The 27,927-nt window shown below is 41.0% G+C and overlaps 1 protein-coding gene and 1 long non-coding RNA gene across 6 annotated transcripts in view; one reads left to right on the top strand and one right to left on the bottom strand.

Moving 5' to 3' along the window:
• The window catches only part of LOC132535941 (uncharacterized), a 33,315-nt gene extending 30,505 nt beyond the window's left edge, over positions 1–2,810 (bottom strand). Inside the window, exon 1 of the long non-coding RNA XR_009547662.1 lies at positions 2,595–2,810. This is a non-coding gene — a long non-coding RNA (uncharacterized LOC132535941). The remainder of the gene's footprint in view (positions 1–2,594) is intronic.
• OCRL (OCRL inositol polyphosphate-5-phosphatase) overlaps positions 1,302–27,927 on the top strand; it is a 67,948-nt gene continuing 41,322 nt past the window's right edge. For 2 of the 5 annotated variants that reach the window (XM_060183619.1, XM_060183618.1), the window contains exons 1-4: positions 1,658–1,874; positions 2,167–2,237; positions 7,748–7,827; positions 11,965–12,003. In XM_060183619.1, the coding sequence (XP_060039602.1) occupies positions 1,836–1,874; positions 2,167–2,237; positions 7,748–7,827; positions 11,965–12,003 (229 nt within the window). In that variant the 5' untranslated portion in view covers positions 1,658–1,835. Of the gene's footprint in view, positions 1,362–1,657; positions 1,875–2,090; positions 2,238–7,747; positions 7,828–11,964; positions 12,004–27,927 lie in introns of those variants that run through there. The other 3 variants (XM_060183621.1, XM_007527639.3, XM_060183620.1) reach the window with 3 other exon arrangements.

The raw sequence follows: 27,927 nt of genomic DNA, 5'->3' as shown, positions 1-27,927 counted from the left end.
ACAAAATTTGTAAGTAAAATAGAACAGTGGGGAGTGATACAACTTTTAAAAATATTTTACTTATTTATTTATTGGGTAGAGACAGAGATAAATCGAGATAGAGAAGGGGAGATCGAGTGGGAGACAGAAAAACACCTGAAGCACTGCTTTACCACTTGTGATGCTTTCTCCCTGAAGGTGGGGACTAGAGGCTTGAAGCTGGGTCCTTGTGCATTGTAACATGTGTGCTCAACCAGGTGCACCACCACCTGGCCTTGAGAGTGATACATTTTATGGAGAGAAATAAACAGGTAAGAGGGATAGGGAGAGTGCATGCACTGGAGGGGAGAGACTATAGAAATCAGAATTTGGAGAGTCGGGCGGTAGCACAGTGGGTTAAGCACATGTGGTGCAAAGTACAAGGACTGGAGTAAGGATCCCGGTTTGAGCCCCCAACTCCCCACCTGCAGGGGAATCGCTTCACAGGCGGTGAAGCAGGTCTGCAGGTGTCTCTCTCTCCCCCTCTCTGTCTTCCCCTCCTCTCTCCATCAACCTTCCAGGCATGTCTGGGTCGGCTTTTGATCTCTGTATTCTGTTCCATTGGTTATCGACACACCATACGGTCTCAGATACTATAGGTTTAAAGTCAGCACTGATATCAAGTTCATTGTCGATTTCCGAGCAAACGCTTAATGTGATTGAAATATTACCAGAGCCGTGCAGCAGCACAGTGGGTTAAGCGTACATGGCACAAATCGCAAGGACCGGTGTAAGGATCCTGGTTCGAGTCCCCGGCTCCCCACCTTCAGGGGAGTCACTTCACAGATGGTGAAGCAGGTCTGCAGGTGTCTCTCTCTCCCCATCTCTGTCTTCCCCTCCTCTCTCCATTTCTCTTTATCCTATACAACAACGATGACAACAATAATAACTACAACAATAAAACAACAAGGGCAACAAAAGGGAATAAAGAAATGTTAAAAAAACTCAAAAAAAGAAATATTTCCCTAAAAATAATATCCCTATGACTGTCACCAGAGTGAAAAGATCAAAGGGAACATCACAGAAACTAGGAATAGAGTGGTGACAACACAGATGGAGATAAAATAAGGAATCCAACTCCCCCCTCAAATCCATAATCTTTGTTGATTGGGCACAAAGAATTCAGGGGAAAGGATAAAATCATATGGCTTTCAAGTTTCAAGCGAGGTTATCCCTGTGAAATGATGAATTTTCTTACCCAGGAGTGTCTGCTTGGATTTGACCTGCAGAGGGAGCAAAGGAAGACTAAAGAACTGAGTTTTAGGGATTTTTCCGATTTAGAGACTGAAAGGAAGAACTGGAAAGACAGAATGTCTGAGAGGTAGAAGAACCAGCAAGAAACGGTGAGTTGTAACTCTAATAAGGATTTTTTTTACCTGTATGATGTACGTTCTGTTGACTTATCATGTTTGAACCCCCGCCCCCCATGACTGTCTTTTGTTTGTGTGACAATCTCAAAAGTCCCCCCAGCATAATTCTGATGTCACAGGCAACTTAAAAAACCCATTCCTTGCTAGACGAGGCAGGAACACCACCAGTCCATGGTGGGGGTGGAGGGGTGTCCCTCCCCTGGATGCAGTTCTATAGCTTGACCACAGGGAGCGGACTCTGCGGCGGCCTCGAAAACTGGCGGGGGCGCCAGGCGCCGCTCTCTCTCAAACCAGGCTCTTGGCTCCCAGCGCCCGGCTCCCGGCACCTGGCGCGCAGCCTTCCCGCACACGAGCTGCAGCCCAGGCCGCTGGGTGTTGGGACGCGGGAGTCAGTGTTGTGCCGTCCGCCCGCAGTCCTCGGCCCCGCAGAGTCTAGAGGCCGCCGGGATGGAGGCGCCATACCCGGTCGGAGCCCAACCCCTTGCCGTATCCGCCAGAGAAAAGGGGGAAGGGCGGCGGCGGCGGCGCCGAGGCGGGGGTGGGGGTCGGGGTTCTGGGAACGCGTTGGCGGCGTTGGCCTGGGGTGCGGGGCTGAGGGGCGGCCTGGCCTGGAGGCCAAGGCGGAGTGGGGGGGTGCGCGCGCGCGGGAGAGGGGGGGCGATGGCGGGGGGAGGGAGCAGAGGAGGAAGCCCCCTCCCTCCAAACCCGCACCGCGCCACCCCCTTCTCTGACTGCCCTTGTGGAGGAGACCCTTGACTAGCGCCCGCATACTATCGAGGGCATGGAGATGAAGGGTCCCATCCGGGAGCCTTGCACCCTGACCCTAGCCCAAAGGAACGGGCAGTATGAGTAAGTAACCACCTGATTTTCCGCTGCGGAGGGGACCCTGCCATTACCTTCCAGCCCCAAACCGCACCGAGCCACCCCTACCCCATAAGGCCACCTGGGCAACAGGGCCAGGCCCAGGTGTGAAGTGCAGGTGCTCTCTAACCCCTGGCCCTCCCGCATCCCGCCCCCTAGATTGCGCGGGGTAGTGTGGCTCAATGGCAGGATCAATGGGCAAGAAAGCAGGAAGCCAGAGTTCATTGTTCCAGCCCCTGCAACTGACAACTGACATACATTATGACACCCCCCCCCCAGCAAGTCAATAAGAGATTTCTGGGCCTTCGTGTCATGTCAGTGAAATAAAAGCATTGACTGCCTTACCTTTTATCCTTTGGAGTTGTGAATGGGAGAATAATAAATGTGAAAGTGATCGTCAAAAAGTAAAACTGCTACAGCAACGCTTGGCTGTTAACAAGCAACCTTAACAACGAACCTCCTCGGTGTGTTCTCTGAACCCCATTCAACTGGTTCCTCCAGTCTTCTCCCTTACGACACTTGCTTGCAGGCACGTTCACTAAGTAGTGCTTTGGTGTAGATTAGTAAGGACCTCACTTGCTGACTTGACAGAGAGGAGATGGAATAAGATGCAGAAATCGAAACAATGATTTAGTCTTGTGTCAGTTTGTGTTACCTTTCAATCATCCCTGCACATAGCCCAGTAAATAATGTTAAAAAGTGATTTTCAGAAACTGTCAGTACAGCTGCTGATCTCCATGCCTCTGTCGGCCTCATCTTTTTATTTTTTATTTTTTTATATTTATTTAATTTCCCTGTTGTTGCCCTTTTTTTTTCAGTTATTGTTGTTGTTCTTGATGTCGTCGTTGGATAGGACAGAGAGAAATGTAGAGAGGAGGGGAAGACAGAGAGGGGGAGAGAAAGACACCTGCAGACCTGCTTCACTGCCTGTGAAGCGACTCCCCTGCAGGTGGGGCCCCGGGGGCTGGAACTGGGATCCTTAGCCTGTGCGCTTAACCCGCTGTGCTACTGCCCGACTCCCTGGCCTCATCTTAAAAGCATCCATGGTAACCATTACATGCCATGGGTCCCTATCACTACCACTTATCTTTGGTGATTATCTGCTGTCGATTTGTCACCAGAGTTAAATTGTCAATTAGTTAAATCCTGCCATCTCCCAGCATTGGATTCTTAGCAATTTTTCTTAGCTTCTGCATTTAAGTCATCCAGACTCACTTTGCATCTATACTCTTAACTTAATGCAGACATAATTCTCACCGGCTTAGTCCGTTCCTCACACACTTGATGCCAATCTACTTGAACAACTGGTTCTAGAAAGTAGCTTTTCCCTAAGTTCTTGCTTGATCAATTTTGTGCAGAAGGGACATTCATACTTTACCGCAAATTTCATTAGACCCTGAGAGAGACCTGCTGTTCAAAGCAAAAAATAAAGGGAGTTGAAAAGTGGAACACTGCTGCCCATTTCAATGGCTTGCATGGTGTGAAGAGATGTGATTCTTGGGCAAATCGGTAATTTTATTTTTTGCCTTGGTTTTCTCTTGTGAGGAAAAAAAATCTGAGGATTCAACACCTTATCTATATGGCTGAGAAGAACACAGCTCTTTGGTGCCAAGGTTTGGGACTCTGTGGTAACAAGGGAGTGGGTGTTTTGACCTCTTTGTATCTGAATTTTTTTTTTTTTACCAGAGCATGACTCATCTCTGGCTTATGGTGGTCCAGGGCATTGAAGCCTCAAGAATGACAGTCTCTTTGCATAACCATTATGCTATCTACCCCTTCCAACGTGTGTGTGTGTGTGTGTGTGTGTGTGTGTGTGTGTGTGTGTGTGTATAATATTTTTAACAGAGCACTGCTCAGCTCTGGGTTATGCAGGGGATTGAATCTGGGGCTTTGGAGCCTCAGGCCTAAGAGTCTCTTTGCATAACCATTATGCTATCTACTTCTGCCCTTGTATCTGAATTCTTTTTTTTTTAACTTTTTTTATTTTTTTATTTAAGAAAGGATTAATTAACAAAACCATAGGGTAGGAGGGGTACAATTCCATACAGTTCCCACCACCCAATCTCCATTTCCCACCCCCTCCCCTGATAGCTTTCCCATTCTCTATCCCTCTGGGAGCATGGACCCAGGGTCATTGTGGGTTGCAGAAGGTAGAAGGTCTGGCTTCTGTAATTGCTTCCCCGCTGAACTTGGGTGTTGACTGGAAGAACATTTAAATTTGTGGTAGCTCTTTTGATTGTGTCCTCCTCACAGATAATTCAAATTCTTGTGTCTCAGTTCTGTGTAAGTTGTGGTGGTATAACAACAACTAATACTTCATGGCTTCATTTGTTCCAGGTACTAATCTAAGCATTTTTCATGACTTGGTTCATTTAACCCGCATTCATGTGAGAGTTGTTGTGAAAGAGTAGTACCACTGTTGTTCTCTATTACTGGATATAGATGTTGAAGCTCAGAAAGGTCCCTTGTTTACACTAAATAGCATAGCTGAGAATTGAGCCCAGGTAACATCTTACAGTTAACTTTTCTAGACTTGTTAAAAGTTTAGTTGAGTGAGTAGCCTCTGAGTTTCACGTAGATTTTCTGCAGGAATTTTCAAGCCAAGGTTATACTTTTTCTGGGGACCATCTGGCTAGTGATGCTAACTTTGCCAAGGGAGTTAGGCCTGCTATTTCTGCCCAGTTTCTTTACTCCTCTAATAGTTAATGATGGCTCTGGAGTTTCCATTGTGTTGAGCTTGATTTGTCAGATCTGTGACTTATTTGAAAACTTTCCCTACTGAGTCCTGCTTCCTTGCTTCTCCTTCGTTTATCATCTATGGGTATTCCTTCAGTCAAACTTTTGCACTTCTTAAAAAAAAAAGTAACTTTCCTTAGAAGTTTCTTTTCACATTTACTCAACACACAGTATTGCAATGTCATCTGTAATCCTGGAATTCTTATCCCTTGAGTGTATATTCTCTGACCTGTATGTCCAGAACAGTTTTACTGTAGACTTTTTTTCTGCTAGAAGTTGAAGCCTAGTTTAATCTTTAGTTTTGTAGTTTCTATTATCAGCCAGCCATAGGAGAAATCTCTATGAGAGGTCAAAATTATAACCTAACTTAGCATTCTTTGAGACAAGGAATCCAACACAAAGGTTTATTCTGGAGTATGATGGGACCAGTTTCACCTTAAACAAACCAAACTATTTCCTAGGGATAATGCTGCCATTCACAACTTGTTACTCTTCCATTGGACAGGCATCAAATTCTGATTTCCATTGTATTGCCACATACCCATTTTCATCTCTCTGTTCTGAAAAATGCTTACATTTAAGCAAAATCTGATGCATATTTTAGCCCTACTTGCTATAGTCTCTTCAGTGACTAATACATAGTAGATATTCAATAAATGTTTGTGGAATGACCTAACTTCCCAGTTGAACGTTGCATTGTGATCCGGTTTTAACACAGTCCAGTTGAAACTCTTCCACTAATGTGTATTATCATTTCTAGTCACAGTACTTTGAGTACTCAAATCCAGCTATCTCTCTCTCTCTCTCCTTGATCCTTGTTTTGTCAGTATTTTCTAGTTTCTGTTTTCCATCTGGATTTATAGGTCTCTCTGCTCCACTCATGAACATTAGTCTGAGAGAGGCCTGCCCCTTATCCCTCAGTCGCCTTAAAATAGAGCCCTTTCCAAATTTGCAAGCAAGATCAAAGCAGAAAGACGTTGTTGTTATTGTTGTTATTATTTTCTGCCACCAGGGTTATCACTGAAGCTCCACACCTGCACATTTCTCTCAGTGGACTTTTTTTTCTTTTTTTAATACAGAGGATGAGAGACAGAAAGAGGAGAAACATGTCCACTCCTTTCCAGCAGTTGTGGAGCCTCCTCCTGTTTACTTTTTTGTTTACTTTTTCCCATGTAGTGGCCCTGGGCTTGAACTATGGTCCTTGCTCTGCAAGATGAGCTGTCTTCTGGCCCCCAACATGAATATTTTTATTTCCCTTAGTTCTAGGTAAGCATTTCCTTTCCACTCAGAGTTTTCCTTCAGAGTTGTCACATTTAGAAAAAAAAATTGAAAAAGCTAAAACAACAGGCTCCTTCAAAGACAAGACAGAAACTGTTCAATGACTTTTTTTCTTTTTATTTTATTTATTTATTTATTTTTTGACTACCAGGTTTATTGCTGGGGCTGCGGCCAGCCTGATGACTCCATGGCTCCTAGCCCTTTTTGTAGCCCTTTTTGTCTTTGATAGGTGAGGGACAGAACAAAGAGACACCTGTAGCACTGCTCCCCTGCTTCAGAAATTTGCCACCTTGCAGGTGGGGAGCGTGGCTTTGAACCAGGGTCCTTATGCATAGTAGTATATGCACTCTACTGGGAGTGCCACCACCTGGCCTCTCTCAGAGATGTTTTATTTTTATTGTTTTCACTGCTCTAGGAGGCCTCTTTCAGATAAAAAGTCAGAAATAGGAAGATACTATTGCACCAAAACTTCCATTACAGTGGAGGGTGGGTGGGCTTCAACCTGGGTCATGGCCCATGACAAAGTAAGTACACTATCCAAGTAAGCTATCTTGCTAGTCCCTCAATGGCATTTGCATGTCAGAAGTTGAAGAGTTATGCTTAGAAATTTATCTTTTTTAGCTTTAATGAGATAGTTCATTTATTCAGCCAGTATTTGTTGAGCATCTAATAGGTGGAAGACAAAGCTGAACATGGTAGAACTCTTGCTTTCAAGGAGTTCAAACCAGTTAATACAGCTGACCCTTAAACAACTCGGATTTGAACTGGGTAGATCAATTTATACATCCCCCCCACCCCATCAGTGGGTTCCTTGGTCATGGATTCAACCACGTCATTTGATTGCATCAACAGATAGGGAACCTTTGTATATGTGAAGGACAGACAACAAGTTATAACTGCTTTTCAAGTGTATGGGGTTTGGCACCCCTAACAACCCCGCCCCATGGTCCAGGGGCCAGTTCTCTAGCTAATTGAGTATGTAAGTACTCTCTATTAGAAGGGCGAGCAAAGCAGATGAGACCGCTGGTTCTGCTTGGGAGTAGTGAGGGGTAAGGGGGAAAAAAGAGTGTTCCTGGTGAAAGGACCACCTGAGGAATGCTCCTTTAGGGAAGCTAGGAAACATTCAGAAGGTTTTTACCTTGCTTCCGGGCATATAGACAGGGAATTCGAAGTCTCCCTTTTCATACTGGGGAGCCAGATTAAGTCATGTCTACCTAGAAATACCAGCATGAAGTCGAAAACCAGAAGAGAAGTAGAAGGGAAGTAAAAACAGCCTGTTCACCTGCTGCTGTGTTGGTCCCAGGATTCTTTCCCATCCAATTGGCCTAGGGTCTAAACTGATAATCTAGCTGCTATGATGCTCAGATCCAGAGACCAAGGTTACAGCAAGTCTAATACAGACTAGATTTGTGTAACAGCACTAGGGATGCTTAATGATGGAGTTTTTCAGGAGCTATTCGTTGATGCATTCTTCTGTTTCCTAGGTTAATAATCCAGTTGCACGAGAAGGAACAGCATGTTCAAGATATCATTCCTATAAATAGCCACTTTAGATGTGTTCAAGGTACTAGCTTTGATTGCAGATCTGGTTTATTATTTGCTTCGGTCATTATTCTATTGTATATTACCATATATACTTTGTAAATGAAATGTATTTTATTTGCATAAAAAGGTGGCATTACTAATTGCTATTGAGGTGATGTCTAACATATATGTATTTTTTTCCTCACCTTCTCTGGCTGGGTTAGAAATGTATGGATTTTGGGAGTTGGGCAATAGTGCAGTGGGTTAAGTGCACATGGCCCAATGCGCAAGGACTGGCATAAGGATCCCGGTTTGAGCTCCTGGCTCCCCACCTGCAAGGGGGTCACCTCACAAGTGGTGAAGCAGGTCTTCAGGTGTCTGTCTTTTTCTCCCCCTCTCTGTCTACGCTCCTCTTTCCATTTCTCTCTGTCCTATCTAACAACAAAGACATCAATAACAACAACAAAAAACAAGGGCAACAAAAGGGAAAATAAATAGATATAAAAAAGAAATGTATGGATTTCTGCATGGGTTTAAATGACATTCTTAGGCTTAACTGACACATTGCTCATTATAAAGTATCACGGTCACAGAAATTCACACACACTGAGCACTTTGTCCTCACTATTTGAAAGTACAACACTCGGCCACATGCCTTGCCAGATTGTAATACCTTACACTCAATTGTGTTGAGTCTCAAACCTCAACACTGAATTATGAGAAAATCAACTCCAGGAGGAAACACTTGGCTTCCTGCTCTCAGATAAGGGAATTGAAAACAGCAAGTCTGTTGTTTCATCTGTTAAGAGTGAGGCTCAAAAATTAGGCGGTTTGTGTAGGAGGTGTTGCTTCTGTCATCACGTTGCTCTAGAAAGGAAACTGATTACTAGAGAACAAATGCATTACCTTTCTGATGGGTCCATTGGCTACATCAGATTGAGCTTCGTGGAAAACTTGAATCTATCCTTGCAGAGTTCTTTTGTTGGTGTTGATATTGCCACCAGGGTTATTGCTGGGACTCGTTCCTGCACTATATATCTGCTATTCCCAGTGGCCATTTATTTTCACCTTTCTTTTTTCCTTTCTTTTATTTTGGTAGGACAAAGCAAAATTCAGAGGAAAAGGGGAGATGGAGAAGGAGAGAAAGAGAGAGACACCTGCAGCCCTGCTTCACTGCTCATGAAATTCCTCCTTGCAGGCAGGGACCAGGGGCTTGAACCTAGGTCCTTATGCACAGTAATGTGTGTGCTCAACCAGAAGTGTCACTACTTGGTCCTACAAAGATTCTTCAACCACTTTGAACTTTTTTTAATCATTAAAAATACACACACACACACACACACACACACACACACACACACACGTATATGTGTATATGAAAGAGTAGAAAATTATGAAGGGGATCCTCCATTTTGTAGATAGCTAGTAGGCATATTTTAGATATATTCCAAAGGGCTAAGATAGAAAGAAATACCTGTCCTTCAGAGAAACACTTAACATTCCCCTTCTCTTTATATGTGCCTTAGGGTTGGTGGGAGTCATACAGTGTGTAGTTTTCTATCCATTCCATATGACATCATATTATGAGTGCTTTTCTATGTTTTTAATAGCCATATACCAGTCTACTTCATGAATAGTCTATAATGTAATTATTCCTCTTTGTCTGATATTTGGAGTTATTTTTCACTAGTATTAAAAAGCACTGTCATGAATATCTGTGTACATGGATTATCTTGTACATGTCTTATTCTCTTAGAGTTTGTTCCTCTGAGTAGAGGTACTAAGTGGGTATAGCATTTAAGATAGAACAAAAAACATTTAAGATAGATGTATATGTTTTTAAGATAGATATAGAATTTTTAAGAATGTAAAGAACTGGGGGCCAGGTGGTAGTGCACCGGATTAAACACATTTAGTACGAAGTGCAGGGACCAAACTGGTGCGAGAATCCCTGTTCGAGCCCCCGGCTCCCCACCTGTGGGCTGGGGGCGGGGTCACTTTGCAAGTAGTGAAGCACATCTACAGGTGTCTGTCTTTCTCTGCCTCTCTGTCTTCCCCCCCTCTCAATTTCTCTCTGTCCTAGACTTATTGGCAGCAACAGCAACAACAGCGGGAAAAAGATGGCTGCCAGGAGCAGTAGTGTAGGCACTGAGCCCCAGTGATAACCCTGGAGGCAAAAAAAAAAAGTATAAAAGACTCATGGTGAATAGTATCCATGTTGTATAGATGAATGAAGTTGTAGTTATTCAACCTGTCTTGTGTGAGAGAGACATATTAAACAACGCACCTGATGCTGTGCTCACCTCACTTTCATAGTTAACACTCTTTGCTACATACTCAACCCTTTAAGAAGGAGAGAAGCCAATGAACGTGACTTTCTACATGTACCATGTTAACTACCATGCTTTTTTAAACGACTACTACATGGGTCTCTTACTGTGTCAGTATTTTTTTTTTTTTTGGTCATCACCGCAGTTGCATTTTTCAGGTAGAAAGAGACCCTGGAAGGGTGGAGTGGGGGATACCACAGCACAAACAAATAAACAAACAACAACAAAAAACCCACAGTGTCCTCCAGTGGGATGGGAACCAGATTCATGTGCATGACTAGCAGGCACTCTCTGCAGCCTAGCTATCTTGTCAGCCCTTCAGTAGTATTTGTAATAAGAAATAGTAGTTTATGGGGGGGCCAGGTAGTAGCACACTAGGTTAAAAGTACATAGTACAAAGTGCAAGGACCTGCTCAAAGATCCTGGTTCTAGCCTCCAGTTTTCCACCTGCAGGGAGGATGCTTCACAAGTGGTGAAGTAGGTTTGCAGGTGTCTTTCTCCCATACTACCTTCCCCATCTCTCTCAATTTCTATCTGTCCTATCCAATAAAAATAAATTGGCCTACAGGAGCAGTGGATTTGTGGTACCAGTAGCAGAACCGAGCCCCAGAGATAAACCTGGAGGCAAAAAAAAAAAAAAAGGAAAGAAAGAAAGAAAGAAAGAAAGAAAGAAAGAAAGAAAGAAAGAAAGAAAGAAAGAAAGAAAGAAAGAGGAGTTTGTCAGATTGAAATCTAGGAAAATATGTGAGTACTCACATGGTAGTTCCCCATGGGGGGGTGGGGAAGGAATGCTTACCTCCTTGAGTTTTCACATCCTTTCTGTTTACTTGCCTGTATATTTTGGGTCTAACACTGCCTGAGTTTTAAAGAGTTGAAGTTACTGAAGGACAATGGTCCTATGTCCTGATGCCCTTGCTTGATTATGCTGGTATTAAGAGTATTACTATTACTGAATATTAGACAAGTTGGTTCCTTACCGGCTGTTTCTATTGTGCTTGGTGTCAAATGTACAGTGTATGCTTGTGAAAGTGCTAGAAAAGGCCGAAATTACTCCATCTGGATCCCGGCTAATCCCGACTAGGAGACAAGACCTAGAGTTCAACCAGCCAGGAGTGTCTGGCAGGTGCTGTTGGCCAGACAAATCCAAGGAAATCAGAGGAAGCGATGAGTTTACTCTAGGTAGTGGAGATAAGGTAGGAAGTCCAGGAGAACTGATGAGAGAAAAGGGAACTCTGAACTGGAAGGCTATGCTTTGCTCTTGATTTATACTTAACAGTGTGGGTGTGGTAGGCCTTGGACCCACAAGCATTAATTGTAGCCTAAAGACAAGGAATTTCAAGGCATGGTTCATGCTTTTATCGGTCTAGGGATTAATGAGTTACCTGAGTTTTTATGTATGAATCTGAGTTAGAAAAAAAAATTTTCCTCTGGGCTTTTAGAGTCACTTTGGCTTTTTATAAGTATCTAAGTGATACACTTAGAGTACATTAAATCATTAAATCATTGTGTTATAGTTGAAGCCTATTAATTTCACCTTCGCTCCAATAAACATGTGTTTATATTCCCTACTATTTATAATTTCATGATTTGCTTTGCAGTATTCCATTCAGTTACTTATTTGGTTCATTTTTTCCTCTTTTAGTGTAATTGCTCATAATCATTAAAATCAAGTGCAATTAAAGTTCTTTTTAAAAAAATGCTAAACAAAGCAACAAAGGACCTTTAAAATGAGTTGTAAGCTAAAAGGGTAGTGATTAAGAGAAGCAGCTGTTTAATTGAGCACATAGTTTGTGGGTTGTAATGAATATTTTTCTCTTCCCTGATTCTGTTCCTTCTTTTTTTCTTAGAGGCAGAAGAAACTCTTCTGATTGATATAGCTTCAAACAGTAAGTAACTTTCTGAATGGATGTGATTTCCATTCAATAAATATTTACATAAAAATTCACTATATTTAAGACACCTTTTGAGGCACATCTTTTATTTTAACCATCCCATCCTTTATTTTCCATTTTTAAGGTAGTCTGCAAGTTAATATCGCTTTCCAAAAATATTTAGGATAAACTTAAGAAAAAAAAAACAAATTGGCAAGAATCTTTAAAAAGTTGAACATAGTGGTTCGGGAGGTGGCATAGTGATAAAGCTTTGGACTCTCAAGCATGAGGTCACGAGCTCGATCCCCAGCAGCACATGTGCTAGAGTGATGTCTGGTTCTTTCTCTCTCCTCCTATCTTTCTCATAAATAAATAAAATCTTTTTAAAAAAAAGTTGAACATAGTCTCTCTCATACACACACATAGAGATAAATACTTTCTTTTAAGAGCTGGGGAGAGGGCTTGTTGGGTAGAGCATGTGTTTTGTAAACATGGTACCACAGGTTCATTCCCTTGGCATTGCATGTGGCCTGAGAGGTGCTCTGGTCTGTCTGTCTCTCACTTAAAATAATTCATCTGAATATATGGTCTGCTTTTCTAATACTGAGCGTCTCTGAGCTACCAGTTTTGTTGCGATAAGTTAAATCAACTATTGTAGTACTTACTGGAATAATTTACTGGAAGGGCCACAATTATTTAAAATACATAAAATTCCTGAATGCTTCTTATTAGCTGATATTATGGTTTAATGCTATTATGGTGTAAGCTTTTTTCCCCTACTCATTTAAAAATTACATATTAAACTGCAATGCTTTTCTTTCTTTGTTACACTCTTTTAGGAGACTACAGAGCCCCTGTTGTATCAAAGACACCTTGCTCATACCATAAATAATTTTTTTTCTCTTCAGATACTTTTGGTGTATTATTCTAAGCTTCATCTCCTCAAGGCATCCCTTTATCAGAGAGAACATGTTTTTCTCACTGTTTTTGTTCTCTTCTTTTCATGTATTTGAAGAAAATCATCATTGACTTTCTGTGCAAGCTGTTCTTTGTTTATCATCTTAATTGTACTGTGTTATGAGGAGGAGAAAATGGGCATTTGACTGTTACTGTGACTACTCTGTTGTTGCTATGGAAACCGAGATGAATCTAAATGAAATGCATTAGTTTCTCTCTTGGTTCACCCCTTGGATGAATAGGGGTTGATGTTTAGCTTGGGACTATGGACTATACTTAACTTTTTTTTTAAATTTTTTAAAATTTTTTATTTTTTTATTTATTTAAGAAATAAGAAATTTTGTTATTTAATTAACAAAACCATAGGGTATATACTTAACTTTGGTAGGATACCATCTCTGTCTTTGGCATCTGTAATCCTTACCAGACAGTTTAGACAAATTCTTTCGAGTTAGAGTTTTATTATTCTTATGTTTGGTCATGAATTTAGAAATCTTAAAGGTTGATTAAAAACAAACAAACAAAAAAACCCCTGGGAGTTGAGTGTAGCTAAGCACACATGGCACGAAGCACAAGGACCGGCATAAGGATCCTGGTTCTAGCCCCCAGCTCCCTACCCACAGGCAAGTCACTTCACAGGCAGGGAAGCAGGCCTGCAGCAGTTTCTATCTTTCTCTCTCCCTCTCTGTCTTCCCCTCCTCTCCATTTCTCTGTCCCATCTAACAACGACATCAATAACAACAACAACTACAGCAACATTAAAAAAGGACAACAAAAGAGAAAGTAAATAAATATAAAAAAATTAAAAAACTAGGTAAACACAACTGCTAGCTTCTATTACAAGAAAGCAAATGATTTAATATTTATGTTTTTTTGTGCTTTTTGAAAGGCGAAGATAAAAGTGACATTAAAAAGTAAAAAAGCAAACTTTGAGGAACTGACATTGTTGCTGGAATAAAATGTTGAAATATCCTGTTCCTGGTTTGAAAACAGGTATTTTGACCCAAAGCTAAAAAGCCAAACTGAGATGTTCCTTTTTGCTTATGAATACCTAATTTATGGCATTAGGTTTGTTGGCCTCTCCAACATAGAAATTAGCCATATGTCCAGAGTTCAAATTCCTGGACTGTAGGGAAGAAATACTTAAATAACCACTTGAATAAAGGCCTTGGTAACTTTTTTCCAATAAAGAATATTTGCACCAATACAGATTTTGTCTTGATTTTTGGACTTTGTGCATAAACCTTAGACTATTACAGGTGGGAAACCTTAGGCTTTCCAGGCAGAACTGGTTTTAGTGCAGATGAATGTTTTTTTCCATTATCTGAATGTTGGTATTAAATGTTGTAAACTATTTTTTTCCTCACAGAGGTACTGTATCTTCATTATACACAGAACAGTTTTAATTTCAACCTATACATTTTTCTGAATTAAAACTGTGCTCCTATAAGCTAAAAATCATCACTGTGGTTAGCTTTTTTATGTATTTCCTTTTACATTATTGGAATTGTTATTAATTTTTATTATCTTCATTTATTTATTGGATAGAGATAGCCAGAAATAAAGGGAAGTGGGTGATAGAAAGAGGGAGAGAGAGACACCTGCAGTACTGCTTCACCACTTGCAAAGCTTTCCCCCTGCACGTGGGGACCAGGGGATTGAACCCGGGTCCTTGTGTGCTCAACCATCACCTGGCCCTTTCATCATTGGATTTTTTTTCCACCAGGGTTATTGCTGGAGCTCAGTTCTTGCGTGGCAATTCCACTGCTCCTGGTGGCTTTTTTTCCTTTCCTTTCTTTTTTTTTTTTTTAATAGGACAGAGACATCTGTAACACTTGCTTCACACCTCATGAAGCTTCTCACCTGTAAGTGGAGACTGGAGACTTAAAACCCAGATTCTTACACTGTCATGCCTGTGCTCAACTGAGTGTGGCACTGCCAAGCCCTTCATCATTGCAGGTCTTTTTTTTTTTTTTTTTTTTTTTTTTGTCTCCAGGGTTATCGCCGGGATTCAGTGCCTGTACTATGAATCCACTGTTCCCGGAGGCCAATCTTTTTCCCATTTTGTTGCCCTTGTTGTATTTATTGTTATTGTTGTCACTGCTGTTGTTATTGTTGGATAGGACAGAGAGAAATCAAGAGAGGAAGGGAAAACAGAGGGGGAGAGAAAGACAGACACCTGCAGACCAGCTTCACTACTTGTGGAGCGGCTCCCCTGCAGGTGGGGAGCCAGGGGCTAGAACAGGGATCCTTAGGCTGGTCCTTGTGCTTTGTGCCATGTGTGTTTAACTTGCTGTGCTGCGGCCCACACCCTCTTTGGAATTCTTTAATGTGGTCTTATCCTGCATTTTCATTTTCAAATTGTGTTGGGGTGTTTTCCTGTTATTTATGTTTTTTTTTTTTTTTTACTTTAACCAGAGTACTGCTCAGCTGTGGCTTATGGTGGTTCTGGGGCTTGAACCTGGGACCTAGAAGCCTCAGGCATGAAAGTCTTGCAGAAGCCTCATGCTCTCTCCTTAGTCCTTTCGGTTATTTTATGATTTTAGAGACTGATGATTCACAGTGATGGGATTCAGATTTTATTAAATTAAGTCATTGCCAAAGAACAGTGTTATTTCCTTACTTATTCAAATCCTGCTTTTATCTCAAGAACATTTTGCGGTTTCTTCCTGTATGTCATTTATAGGCTTAATACTTCTCATTTATATTTTCTTTACTTGCTGCTATTGTCAGTGGGTCCCTTTTTTCTTTTATTACCTAATCGCATATTATTAGTATACAGGAAAGGAATTTTTAGATTTTTGTCTTTTGTCTAGTCACTGTCCTGGAATCAGTCTTTACTATTTGGGACTGTTTAATTTTGCTTGCTTGTTTTAGTAGACAACCCTTGCCATCTGCATATAATAATTTTGTTTCCTTTCTAGTAGTTGTAATTATTTTGCTTCATGTCTTGTTCCACCATTCAGAATTTTCAGGCCAGCCAGGTGTTAAAGGATGATGCAGTGAGACTCTCTCAACAGAGGCTCTTCTGCTGAGGACATTATTGCCTATTGATTTGATTTGATAAGTTTTCCAAACCACATTAAGCAACTTAATTTATATTATGTATGCATGGCTTTTAAGATGATAAATGTGGGAGTCGGGTGGTAGTGCAGTGGGTTAAGCACAGGTGGCGCAAAGCACAAGGACTGGCATAAGGATCCCCACCAGTAGGGGAGTCGCTTTACAGGCGGTGAAGCAGTTCTGCAGGTGTCTATCTTTCTCTCCCCCTCTCTGTCTTCCCCATCTCTCTCCATTTCTCTCTGTCCTATCCAACAACGATGACATCAGTAACAACAACAGTAATGACTACAACAATAAAACAAGGGCAATGAAAGGGAATAAATATTTTTTAAAAAGAATTAAAAAATGATAAATGTATATTGAATTTTATCATATGTCCTTCCAGGATTTATGTAGCTCTACTGTTTTTTTTAAATTTTTATTTATATGATGGAAATACAAGGCCACAGGATAAGAGGGTACAATTCTGCACAGTTCTCACCACCAGAACTCCTTATCTAGTCCCCTCCCTTGAAAGCTTCCCTATTCTTTGTCCCTCTGGGAGTATGGACCCAGGATCATTATGGGGTGCAGAAGGTGGAAGGTCTGGCTTCTATAACTGCTTCCCCATTGAACATTGGTGTTGGCACGTCGATTAATACTCCCAGCCTGTCTTTCTCTTTCTCTAGAGGGGCAGGGATCTGGGGAGGCAGGGCTCCAGGACATATTGGTGGGGTCATCTGCCTAGGGAAGTTAGGTTGGCATGATGGTAGCATCTGGAACCTGGTTGCTGAAAAAGAGTAAGATATAAAGCAGAACAAATTGTTGACTAATCATGAACCTAAAGGCAAGAATATTGCAGATGAAGATTTGGGATCTCCATTTAGGAAATAGCTAGTAGGTCTATTTTAGATATATTCCAAGGGGCCCATGAATTAACTAGTTTTTCACTGAGCCTGACATCTAATATTCAGGTGGACCCAAGTTATTGTCTGGGGAGATGGTATTATAGTTGGAAAAAGGACTAGAATGCTGGATCAGGGAAGAGAGTAGCTCCTAAATATGGGAAAAGTATATATATATATATATATATATATATATATATATATATATATATATATACTTTTAACTGTAAACCCTATCAGTTTGATCTGGGGGCCATAGTCAGCACAGGAGCCTATGTAACCTCTGCATCCCTGTAGGTCTGAGCTCACATTGTATGGTCATGGTTAGGAACATTCCAGGCTGCACTAATTTCAGGACCTAGCTTCCTCAGGTGGTAGGTAGAGTATGTTGTCCAACCTCCCTTTGGAGAATGGAACAGTCCCTACCATTGCTGATCCACATTGAGGGCCAGGTCCTATAGAGGCCCACAAGGGGGTCCATTGTGATTTTCCTGATGGAGATGACTAGTGACAGTGGCGATAGGGATCTGTTAAGAGGCCTATGTCTGTCATGTCTGTGGGAACCCCAGTGCTAAGTACTTCAGGAATGCTACTGAGCTACATAAATAAGGCTGCTACTTCAGCTTTGGTTCTTGCTTCTGTGCTGTTTGATATCACATAGCTGCCTATAATTCATTAAATCATTGTATAAAAGTATTGAAATCTTTATGTGTTGGGCACTATGCTAAGCTCTAAAGATATAGCAGTAATATAGTTGTTATGCTTCATGAGACTGTGCAGGGAACTGTCAAGATGTAGATACTTACTGGGCGGGGAAGACAGCATAATGGGTTATGCAGAAACACTTTCATGCATGAGGAAGCAAAGGTCGCAAATTCAATCCCCAGCACCACCATAAACCAGAGCTGAGCAGTGCTCTGGTGTCTCTCTCTCTCTGTATCTCTGTATCTCTCTCATTAACAAATAAAACTATTTAAAATAAAAGAAATAATTTATTTAAAGAAAAGATGTAGATACTTACATAATTGCCATTTTGATAATTGCTACCAAGGAGTCATACAAAGATTTTATAAGAGAGTTAATTATAGTCAATTAGGCAGAATGTTCAAGAGGCATTTACATTTACATTGAGACTGTAGGGGCTAAGTAAAAGACAGGTGAAAATAAGAGAGGAAGGAGCTAACCCAGAGAAAGGAATTGGTATGTGGAAGACCACAAATTGAGAAGTAAGTCAATACAAGATCAAGTAAGGTACCTTGAACAGGGTTTGGGCCCCACAGTAGTACTGACTCAGGCTAGATCTGGTAGGATTTTGTAAGGCATAGTAAAAAAATCTGGAGTTTTAGATGAAAACATGTGAAGACTATGAAGGATTCTGTGCTGAAGTGTTATCAACAGTATGGAAACAGATGACCAGTTAAGAGGCAATTTTAGTATTTTATTTTACTTTATTTTTGCCTCCAGGGTTATTTTGCTGGGGCCTGGTGCCTACACTATGAATCCACTGCTCCTGGAGGACATTTTTCCCATTTTGTTTCCATTGTTGTTATTGTTATTGTTGTTGTTGGATAGAACAGAGAGAAATTGAGAGGAGGGGAAGACGGGGAGAGAAAGATAGACACCTGTAGGCCTGCTTCACAGCTTGTGAAGCAACGGCCCTCCCTGCAGGTGGGGAGCCAGGGGCTCGAACCAGGATCCTTACGCCAGTAACCTTGTGCTTCTCACCATGTGCACTTAACCCGCTGCTCTATCGCCCAGCCCCCCAGTTTTAATACTTTATAGACTATAGTGACAGGAGAAAAAGAAGTGGAGAGATTCAGTGTGTGATTTTGGACTTTGGATCACCGGGGTCTGGTTTGCCTGTATAGGATAAGAGGAAGAAAAGTGCCAAGGGTTCCGCACCTGAGGAGGAAAGCTTCATGAGCTGTGAAGCAGTGCTCCAGATGTCTCTCTTCCTCTCCATCTCCTGTTCCCACTCAATTCCTCTATCTCTATCCGAAACACAAATAAATAAGGATTTTTAAAATAATAATAATAAAAAAAAGCGCCAAGGGTTAGTTACAGGTTTCTTGGTGATGAATGTAGATGATAAGATTAGCATAGGAGGGGGAGTCTGGCGGTAGCGCATCGGGTTAAGCACAGGTGACGCAAAGCGCAAGGACCGGCATAAGAATCCCGGTTCAAGCCCCAGCTCCCCAACCTGTAGGGGAGTCACTTCACAAGTGGTGAAGCAGGTCTACAGGTGTCTGTCTTTCTCTTCCCCTCTCTGTCTTCCCTTTCTCTCTCTATTTCTCTCTGTCCTATCCAACAACAACGACATCTATAACAACAGCAATAACTACAGCAATAAAACAAGGGCAACAAAAGGGAATAAATAAATAAAATAAATATTTAAAAAATGGTGATTTCACCAATAAAAAAAAAAGATTAGCACAGGAGGAATTTTTTTTTTCCTTCATTGGGGCAGGGAAAGTTCTTGAATCCAGTTTTAGCTGAATTTGATTTGGGGGATGATATATTGCCAGTGGAATGTTTGCATCTGAAACTCCCAAGGAAGATCTGAGTCACTAATTAAATCCATGAAAGACGATGTGGTTGCATGAAGAGCTGTGTTCTCTCATACAGTGGCCACGAATTACAGGTGCCTTAACTTTTTTTGGTTAATACTGATTTAAACTGCGTTTACAGATTATAGGATTTCAAGGGCATGGGTTCATACCTATTTAATTAGAAGTCCAGTTCCTCAGGTGCTCTAGTCACATTTCAAGTGCTCATTAGCCATGTGTGCTTACTGGCCCATCATTACAGAAAGGGACAACATTGATACAGGGTGAAGATAAGGTTTAAGTTGGGACTGTACTTCATAATGTTTAGATAAAAGATGACATATACCTCAAAGGGCACTAGAATTGGGGACCAGAGAGTGAGAGCGAAAGAAAGTAGGTGAGTGTGGTATAGGAGCCTTTGAGAAGGATTATTTTAAGGAGTAACTGACTCCTTATTGATTTTTACTGATGGATGCAATAAGAAAACTGAAGAGTAGCCATTGAATCTGGCAATGTGGAGGTGGTTAATGACCTTAATGAAGCCATTTCAGAGGGTTGATGGGAACTGAAGTCATAGTGGAGTGGATTGAAGAGAAAAATGAGAGGTGAACAAGTGGTGACTGCTTTTAAAAGAGGCTTTCTTACAGAGATGGACTGGAGGTGAAGAGAAAGGTGAGTTCCACATGATGACAGAGGTCCTAGTGGGGGTTGTATTGCTTTGTGGAAAACTGAGAATTGTTATGCATGTACAAACTATTGTATTTACTATTGAATGTAAAAAAACATTAATCCTCAATAAAGAAATAAATAATAGAAAAAGAGAGGTGGGTTCCAGGAAAATTGCATGTTTTTAAAATGGGAAGGTTTTAGATTTCAAATAATGTTGACAGGAAGGAGCCTGTGAAAAGGAGGTATTACACACACACACACACACACACACACATACACACACGGGTAAAGGTATTTAGGGAATGTTTGAGAGTGTAAAATTCCTGAGAGAATCAAAGGGGTTATAGTTTAAAATGAAGGTGTCCTTTGATGAGAGAAATTTTCTCCCTTGTGCAAGAAGGGGAAGGCGATGACTACAGATACAGGTAGCTTCCACAGTAGCTTCCAAAGTAAGAGGTGAAACAATCTCCTTGGATTGAAAGGACTTGAGAAGAGGACAATATAAAGACTGAAGGTGTGGAAGTAGTTGTGTCAGGTTGCTAGTGGAAAACTCGCTGCGGAAGGAACCACTTTCAGGTTAGCAGTCAAGAATTTGTAATGTTAGCTCTATGTATGTGTGTTTACTCCCTCTGCTTGTTTGAGCATAATAAGTACAGGAACTGTAGTTAGTTGGGAATTGACCACCAGATAGGCACCATGGCAGACAAGCATTCAATAGTTCTGGGCTTTCTGCAAATGAGTGTCATGAAGGCATCTGTTTGGGGGGTAGGGAAGGAGGGGTGAGTGAAAGCAGAAAGGAACAAATGATGGACTGGAGGTTCCCAGATGAGCGAGTAAGCTGGGAGCAATAACAAGTCTTTAAATGCAGAGTGTTTAAATTAGAGATGTGTGAGGTGGCAATGCTTCTGTGATGAAGGGGCACAGAGTTTAAGTGAGGGACTTCTATAGAGACTGAAAAGGGGAGTGTAAGTGACTGAAATAGAAGGGCCATGTCATTGGAAAAGGAAGTTGAGTTGAAGGTTGTTGTGTGTGTGTGTATGCTAATTTTTTTCTGATTTTATTTTATTTTTTTGCCTGCAGGGTTATTACTGAGGCTCATTGCCAGCACTACGTATCCACTGCTCCTGGAAGCTATTTTTCCGATTTTGTTGCCCTTGTTGTGGTGGTGGTTGTTATAGCTATTGTTGTTGGACAGGAAAGAGAGAAATGGAGAAAGGAGGGGAAGACAGAGGAGGAGAGAAAGATAGACACCTGCAGACCTACTTCACCACTTTCGAAGCGACCCCCTGCAGGTGGGGAGCTGGGGGGCTTGAACCGGGATAATTGCAACAGTCCATGTGCTTTGTGCCATGTGCGTTTAAGCCGCTGCACTACCGCCCAGCCCCCTACATGCTAATTTTGAAGTGACCCAAAATTAAGGCAAGAGTGTTTAGTGGAAAGCAAGTTTTTGAGTCGTGTTGAATGCCAGAGTCAGAACTTTCTTTCTTCTTTTTATCTTGCCACCAGTGTTATTGCTGGAGCTCAATGAGTACCTGCATTGCATGACAAATCCACTGCTCCTGGTGGCCATTTATACCATTTTTCTTCTTTTTTTAAATTTTATTTGAGAGGACAGAGAAATTGAGAGAGGTGGGAAATACAGAGGGAGAGAAAAAGATAGACACCTACAGACTTGCTTCACCACTCATAAAGCATCCCTCCTGCAGGATGGGAGTTGGGGCTCAAACCTAGGTCCTGAGGCATGGTGATATGTGCGCTTAACCAGGCACACCACCACCCGCCCCCCCCCAGAGTAAGAAGTTTCTATGAGCATGGCAAGTGTTTTCACAGGATAGGAGAGGAAAGGAAAGAAGATGGTATAAAGCAGTAAGTGAGCCTCAGGGGAGAAAGACTTCTTCATGAGGGAGAAGGAGAGGAGAGAGTCCGGAGATGTGACAAATAAGGACACCAGCCTTAACCGAGTCAGGGAATGAGAGATAATAAACAACCTCCACTTCAGAAATCTGCTGGGACCTCTACACTCAGGGACTAGCCAGTTTACAAATGACTCAGGGTTCCAGTCTGGATACACATTAAATTTACTCAGTGGATTGGGGGCTAGGTAAGTGGATGGGGTGGCAGATAGCATAATGGTTATGTAAACAGACTGTCATGCCTGAGGCTCCTAAGTCCCAGGTTCAGCCAGTCTCCCCTGCACCACCATAAACCAGAGCTGAGCAGTGCTCTGGTAAAAGCAAAAAAGAGAGAGAGAGAGAGACAGAGAGAGAAGAGAGGAGAGAGGGAAGAGAGGAGAGTGGAGAGAAAGAGAGAAAATCACCCGGGGGTATTTTAAAGATTCTGTTTTACTGGCCTGGGACAGGGCCCAGGTGTCTGCATATTTCTAAAACTGCCTTTCCTCATTCTAATGCCTTGCATTTGAGAACTGTGAGAGCTACAGGGAAGTTGAGGTTATAGAAGTATTTGCAAAGAGGCCAGAGGGTTTTGGAAGGAAGAAAAGTAGAGGTGGTGTGATGAAAAGAAATAAAAATCTTGTGTTCCTTTGTAAGCAATTTCTGAAATTTTCTGTCCACTAAATGGGTCGGTTTTATTATTATTATTATTACATAAACACCATTCCCACCACCAAAAGATTGTTCCCTGCCCCCATGAAGTCAAATATCTGTAAACAGAAGTTGAGAAAGAATAACAGAAAGGAAAACTAAAAATAGGATTTGACTAAGTTTAGAGTAGGGCACCAAAGTAAAAACCCTGGGTTGAGGGTGAGGGTGGATGTTCAGTCTTTTTTTTTTTTTTAAATCTTTCAAGGACTGTGGGAGAGAATGTTTTCTTAGTTTTCTGTCAGACAGGTACTGTTTATATATATATTATTGGGGGGATTAATGGTTTACAGTAGATACAACTATTGGTACATGTGTAAAATTTCTCAGTTTCCCTCAAAATACTCTCTCCCAACCTAGGTCCTCCTCCACCATCCTGCACCAGAACCTGAATACTCCCCAACCCACCCAGAGTCCTTTACTTTGGTACAACACACCAAACCCAGTTCAGGCTCTACATTATGTTTCCCCTTTCTGTTCTTACTTCTCAACATCTGTCCATGAGTGAGATTATCCCATATTCATCCTTCTCTTTCTCACTTACTTCACTTAACTTGATTCCTTCAAATCAGCATTCTTAATAGCTGAGTATTATTCCACTGTGTGTGTGTGTATATATATTATAACTTTCTTAGCCACTCATCTGTTGTTGGGCACCTATATTGCTTCTAGGTTTTGGCTATTACAATTGTGCTATCAACATAAGTAATCATAGATCCTTTTGAATGGATGTGTTCGATTCCTTAGGATATATTCCCAGGAAAGGAATTGCTAGGTCCTAAGGGCTGGTCCATTTCTAGCCTTCTAAGAGTTCTCCAGACTGCTCTCCACAGGGATTGGACCAATTTGCATTCCCACCAGCAGTGCAGGAGGGTCCATTTACACCTCACAATCTCTCCAGCGTTTGTTGTTACTATACTTTCTGCTATACATTCTCACAGGAGTGAAGTGGCATCTCATTGTCTTTATTTGCATTTCTCTAACAATCAATTACTTGGAGCATGTTTTGTATGTCTGTTGGCCTTTTGGATCTCTGGCGAATATGCTATTCATATCTTCTCCCCACTTTTGGATGGGGTCATTTGTTTTTTTGTTGTTGCTGCTGCTGAGTTTTGGTGAGCTATTTATGTATTTTGATTTTTAGCCCTTTTTTGGGTATTTTTTTAACTGCAGTATCACTTTATTGACTGAGTGGTGATTTACAGGACTGTCACAAGAGTACATTTCAATACTTCCCAAAGATAGGTATCAGTACATATTGCTCTCCACCTGTCACCCTGTTCCACCATAAGGCCTTAACACTAAACTTCCCCTTTCTGAGTTCCCAATTCTGCTTCAGTAGACTACAATCCATAGAAGTATCACTCTATATTGCCATTTGCTGTATGTCTTAAATCCATCTGTGAGATCATCCAGTGTTTCTTCTTCTTTTGGTTTATTTCACTCACATGATAATGTTGTTATTTGTTATAGTTATATAATATTCCATCGTGTGTATATGCCACAACTTCTTTAACCACTCATCAGTTGTTGAGCACTTGGGTTGTTTCCAAACATTGGCTATTACTTCCTGGTGAAGATGCACCCATATGTCTTAGCTTAGTCCTAGTCCCAGATTCACCTAGTCCCAGGTGAATCCAAATGGTGATTATTACAAATAGCTCTGCCACAAACAGGGGTGTGCATAGATCTCTTCAAGTAAGTGTTCTTGTGTGTTATTTGGAAAAATTCCTAGCAGAAGTCCATTCTTAATGTTTTCACGAATATCCGAACTGCTTTCTATAGGCTCTGAGTAAATTTGCATTCCCGCCAACAGTGTAGAAAGATTTATTTCTCACCAGCACTTACTTCTGTGCTCTTTGATGTAGGTCATTTTCACAGGGGTGAGGAATTATCTTAGTGTTACCTTACTCTGCATTTCTCTGATGGTTAGTAATCTTGAACATTTTTTTCATATGCCTGTTGGTCATCTGAATATCTTCTGTGTCTTTTCAGCTCTTCCCCCCATTTCTTTTTTTTTTAATTTCTTTATTGGGGATTAATGTTTTTTAAATTATTTATTTAAATTATTTATTTTCCCTTTTGTTGCCCTTTTTTATTGTTGTTGTAGTTATTATTGTTGTTATTGATGTTGTTGTTGTTAGATAGGACAGAGAGAAATAGAGAGAGGAGGGGAAGACAGAGAGGGGGAGAGAAAGATAGACACCTGCAGACCTGCTTCACCACCTGTGAAGGGACTCCCCTGCAGGTGGGGAGCCGGGGGCTCGAACCGGGAACCCCATGCCGGTCCTTGTGCTTTGTGCCACGTGCGCTTAACCTACCGTGCTACCGCCCGACCCCCCCCCCCCATTTCTTAATGGGACTACTTTCTTGCTGCTGAGTTTTCACAAGTTCTTTTTTTATCCATTTTTAAAAAATTATTTTTGTGACTAACAATGATTTGCATGATTGAAGGATTACAGGGTATAGTTCCATATCATACCCATCACCAAGTTCTATACCTCCCCCCCACGCAAGGTTACCTGTCATAGTGCTCACAAATCTTAGAGATTGTTTTTTTTTTTCTCTTCAAGTTCATATGTTTCAGTTCTATAGCTTTCATATGGGAAAAAGCAACTGGTAGTTTTCTTTTATCTCTCATTTTGCTAAGCAGATAGTCACCTCCAGTTCCATCCATTTTGTCCCAAAGGACATAGTATCATCTTTTTTGATTGCAGAGTAGCAATCCATGGAGTATATACCTACCCAGTTATCTATCGATGGGCTTTTAGGCTGAGTTATTTCTATATCTTGGTCACTAATCCTTGTCTGATTTATGACATGTAAATATCTTTTCACATTTTGTAGGGTGCCTCTCTGTTTTGGTGATGGTTCATTTGCTGTGAAGACAATTTTCAGTTTGATGTAGTTCCAGTGTTCTATTTTTGATTGAGTTTTCCTTGCTATTGGGCTCGAATCTCCAAAGACATTTCTACGACATCATGCAGTGTTCTATAATGTTTGCTTTTGTGTATTTTATGGTGTCTGGTCTAACATCTAAGTATTTGACCCATTCTGAGTTTACTTTTGTGAATGGTGAATTGTGTTGGTCCTGTTTTACTCTTCTGTATGTGACCAACCCAGTTTCCCTAACACCATTTGTAAAAAAAAAAAAAAAAAAATTCTCCATCTAATGTCCTGGGTCCTTTTGTCATAGAGTAACAGTTTGTAAATGTGAGGGCTTATTTGTAGGCTTTCAATTCTATTCCATTAATATGAAAATCTATTTTTGTTCTAGCATTACACAGTTTTGATTACTATTATCTTATAATATAGTTGTAAGTCTGGGAATATGATGCCTCCATTTTTGTTATTATTTCTTCAGGATTAGTTTGGTGATTCTTGATCTTTTATGGTTCTAAATAAAGCTGAGATGGGGGCTGGGCAGTGGCACACCACGTTAAGTGCACTTAGTATGAAGTGCCTCAGGCATAAAAGTCCGTGCATAACCATTATGCTGTCTCCCTAGCCTGATTCATAGTTTTAAACATATACATCTTTTATTTCCTTGGTTGAATTTATTCCTAGATATCTAATAATTTTGATGCTATTTTATTTATTTTTGGATGCTATTTTAAGTAGAGTTGCTTTACTCATTTCTTCCTCTTATAGTCTATTACTTGCATAGAATAATGTTGTGTATTTCTGTATATGAATTTTGTAGCCTGTTAATTTACTATATTACCTAGTGATGTCTATGAGTTTTTTTTTTACTGGATTTTTTTTAGGGCTTTCCATGTGTACTTTCATGCCATCTGCAAATAGTGATCCTTTGTCTTCTTTTATTCCAATCCCTTTTATTTCATTTCTTGTCTCCTTGCTGTGACTAGAACTTCCAAGATTAGGTTGAATTTTTTTGTATTTTTGACTACTTTTAATATAAATTATCTGAGAAAGGACTACTTGTACCCTGAAGGAGTTTTTCTCAGTATCTTTAAGACTGCTCATAATGGGCATTCTTCATTTATGCCTCTTCTTTTTTTTCCCCTCTCCTTACAGTGGTGCCCTCATTAATTTTCTTACCCCTGGTCCACTTGGACTCCTTTTTTATTATATTATAGTTCCATCTCATCTTCTTCTGATAACTAAATCTGTAAAGATGGAAATTTCAAAATACAAAGGAAATAAAGAGCCAAGAGTTCATAATTGAATTTCTGCCATAGAAAACTAGCATTTTTCATTTCATTTTCCATCCCTTTGTTATTTGCAGGTATGAAGGAGTCTGCTTTATCAGTCATTTCGTGAATGGCTTTTGTCTGTTTAGTCATTTCCTTGTTGCTGAAAGAGCTAACTACCCCAGTTTTCCCAGAATTTTCCCAGTCTTAACTTTCAAAGTCTTGGGCAGGGAAGATAGCAAAGTGGTTATACAAAAAGACATTCATACCTGAGGCTCCAAGGTCCTAGACTCAGTTCCCAGAACTACCATAAGCCAGAATTGAGCAGTGCTTTGGTAGAAAAAAAATAGAACTTTCAAAAGTTCTTAGTTCTTAGAAGCCCCTCCTTCCCATACAATCCAGAGAGACCCTTGAAAGTGCTGTACTGAAGAACCAGTGATCTCAAGGAACTTATGGTTTCTAGGAGACATGAAAGAGCAATATGTGTAATAAGACAGTTAAAATAAAAATATAAATAAGTGAGACAGAAGATTATTGTAGGGCATTGGGAAAAAATGAAGTTTGTTACATATGAAACTAAAGGCCTAGGTAACTTTGATGCTGCTTTTGCTGCTGCTGCTTCCTCTTTTCTTCTCCTTCTTTTTTCTTTGCCACTATGGTGATAGTTGGGGCTCAGTGTCTACATAATTCCACTGCTCCCAGTGATCATTTTTATTTTTATTTCTTTTTCTTTCTGTTGAATAGAAATTGTGTGTGTGACAGAGAGAGAGAAAGAGAGATGCAGAGATAATAATAGACACTTGTGGGAGTTGGGCAGTAGCACAGCAGCTTAAGCACATGTGGCGCAAAGTGCAAGGACCGGCATAAGGATCCCGGTTTGAGCCCCTAGCTCCCCACCTGCAGGAGAGTCGCTTTCACAAGTGGTGAAGTAGGACTACAGGTGACTATCTTTCTCTCCCCCTCTCGGTCTCCCCCTCCTTTCTCCATTTCTCTCTGACCTATCCAACAACAACAACAATAATAACTACAAGGGCACCAAAAGGGAATAAATAAATATTTAAAAAATCTT

The sequence above is a fragment of the Erinaceus europaeus genome, chromosome X, assembly GCF_950295315.1.
Source record: "Erinaceus europaeus chromosome X, mEriEur2.1, whole genome shotgun sequence".
NCBI lineage: Eukaryota > Metazoa > Chordata > Mammalia > Eulipotyphla > Erinaceidae > Erinaceus > Erinaceus europaeus.
The sequence above is the reverse complement of the archived record's forward strand: the minus strand, read 5'-3'. Positions and strand labels throughout refer to the sequence as shown.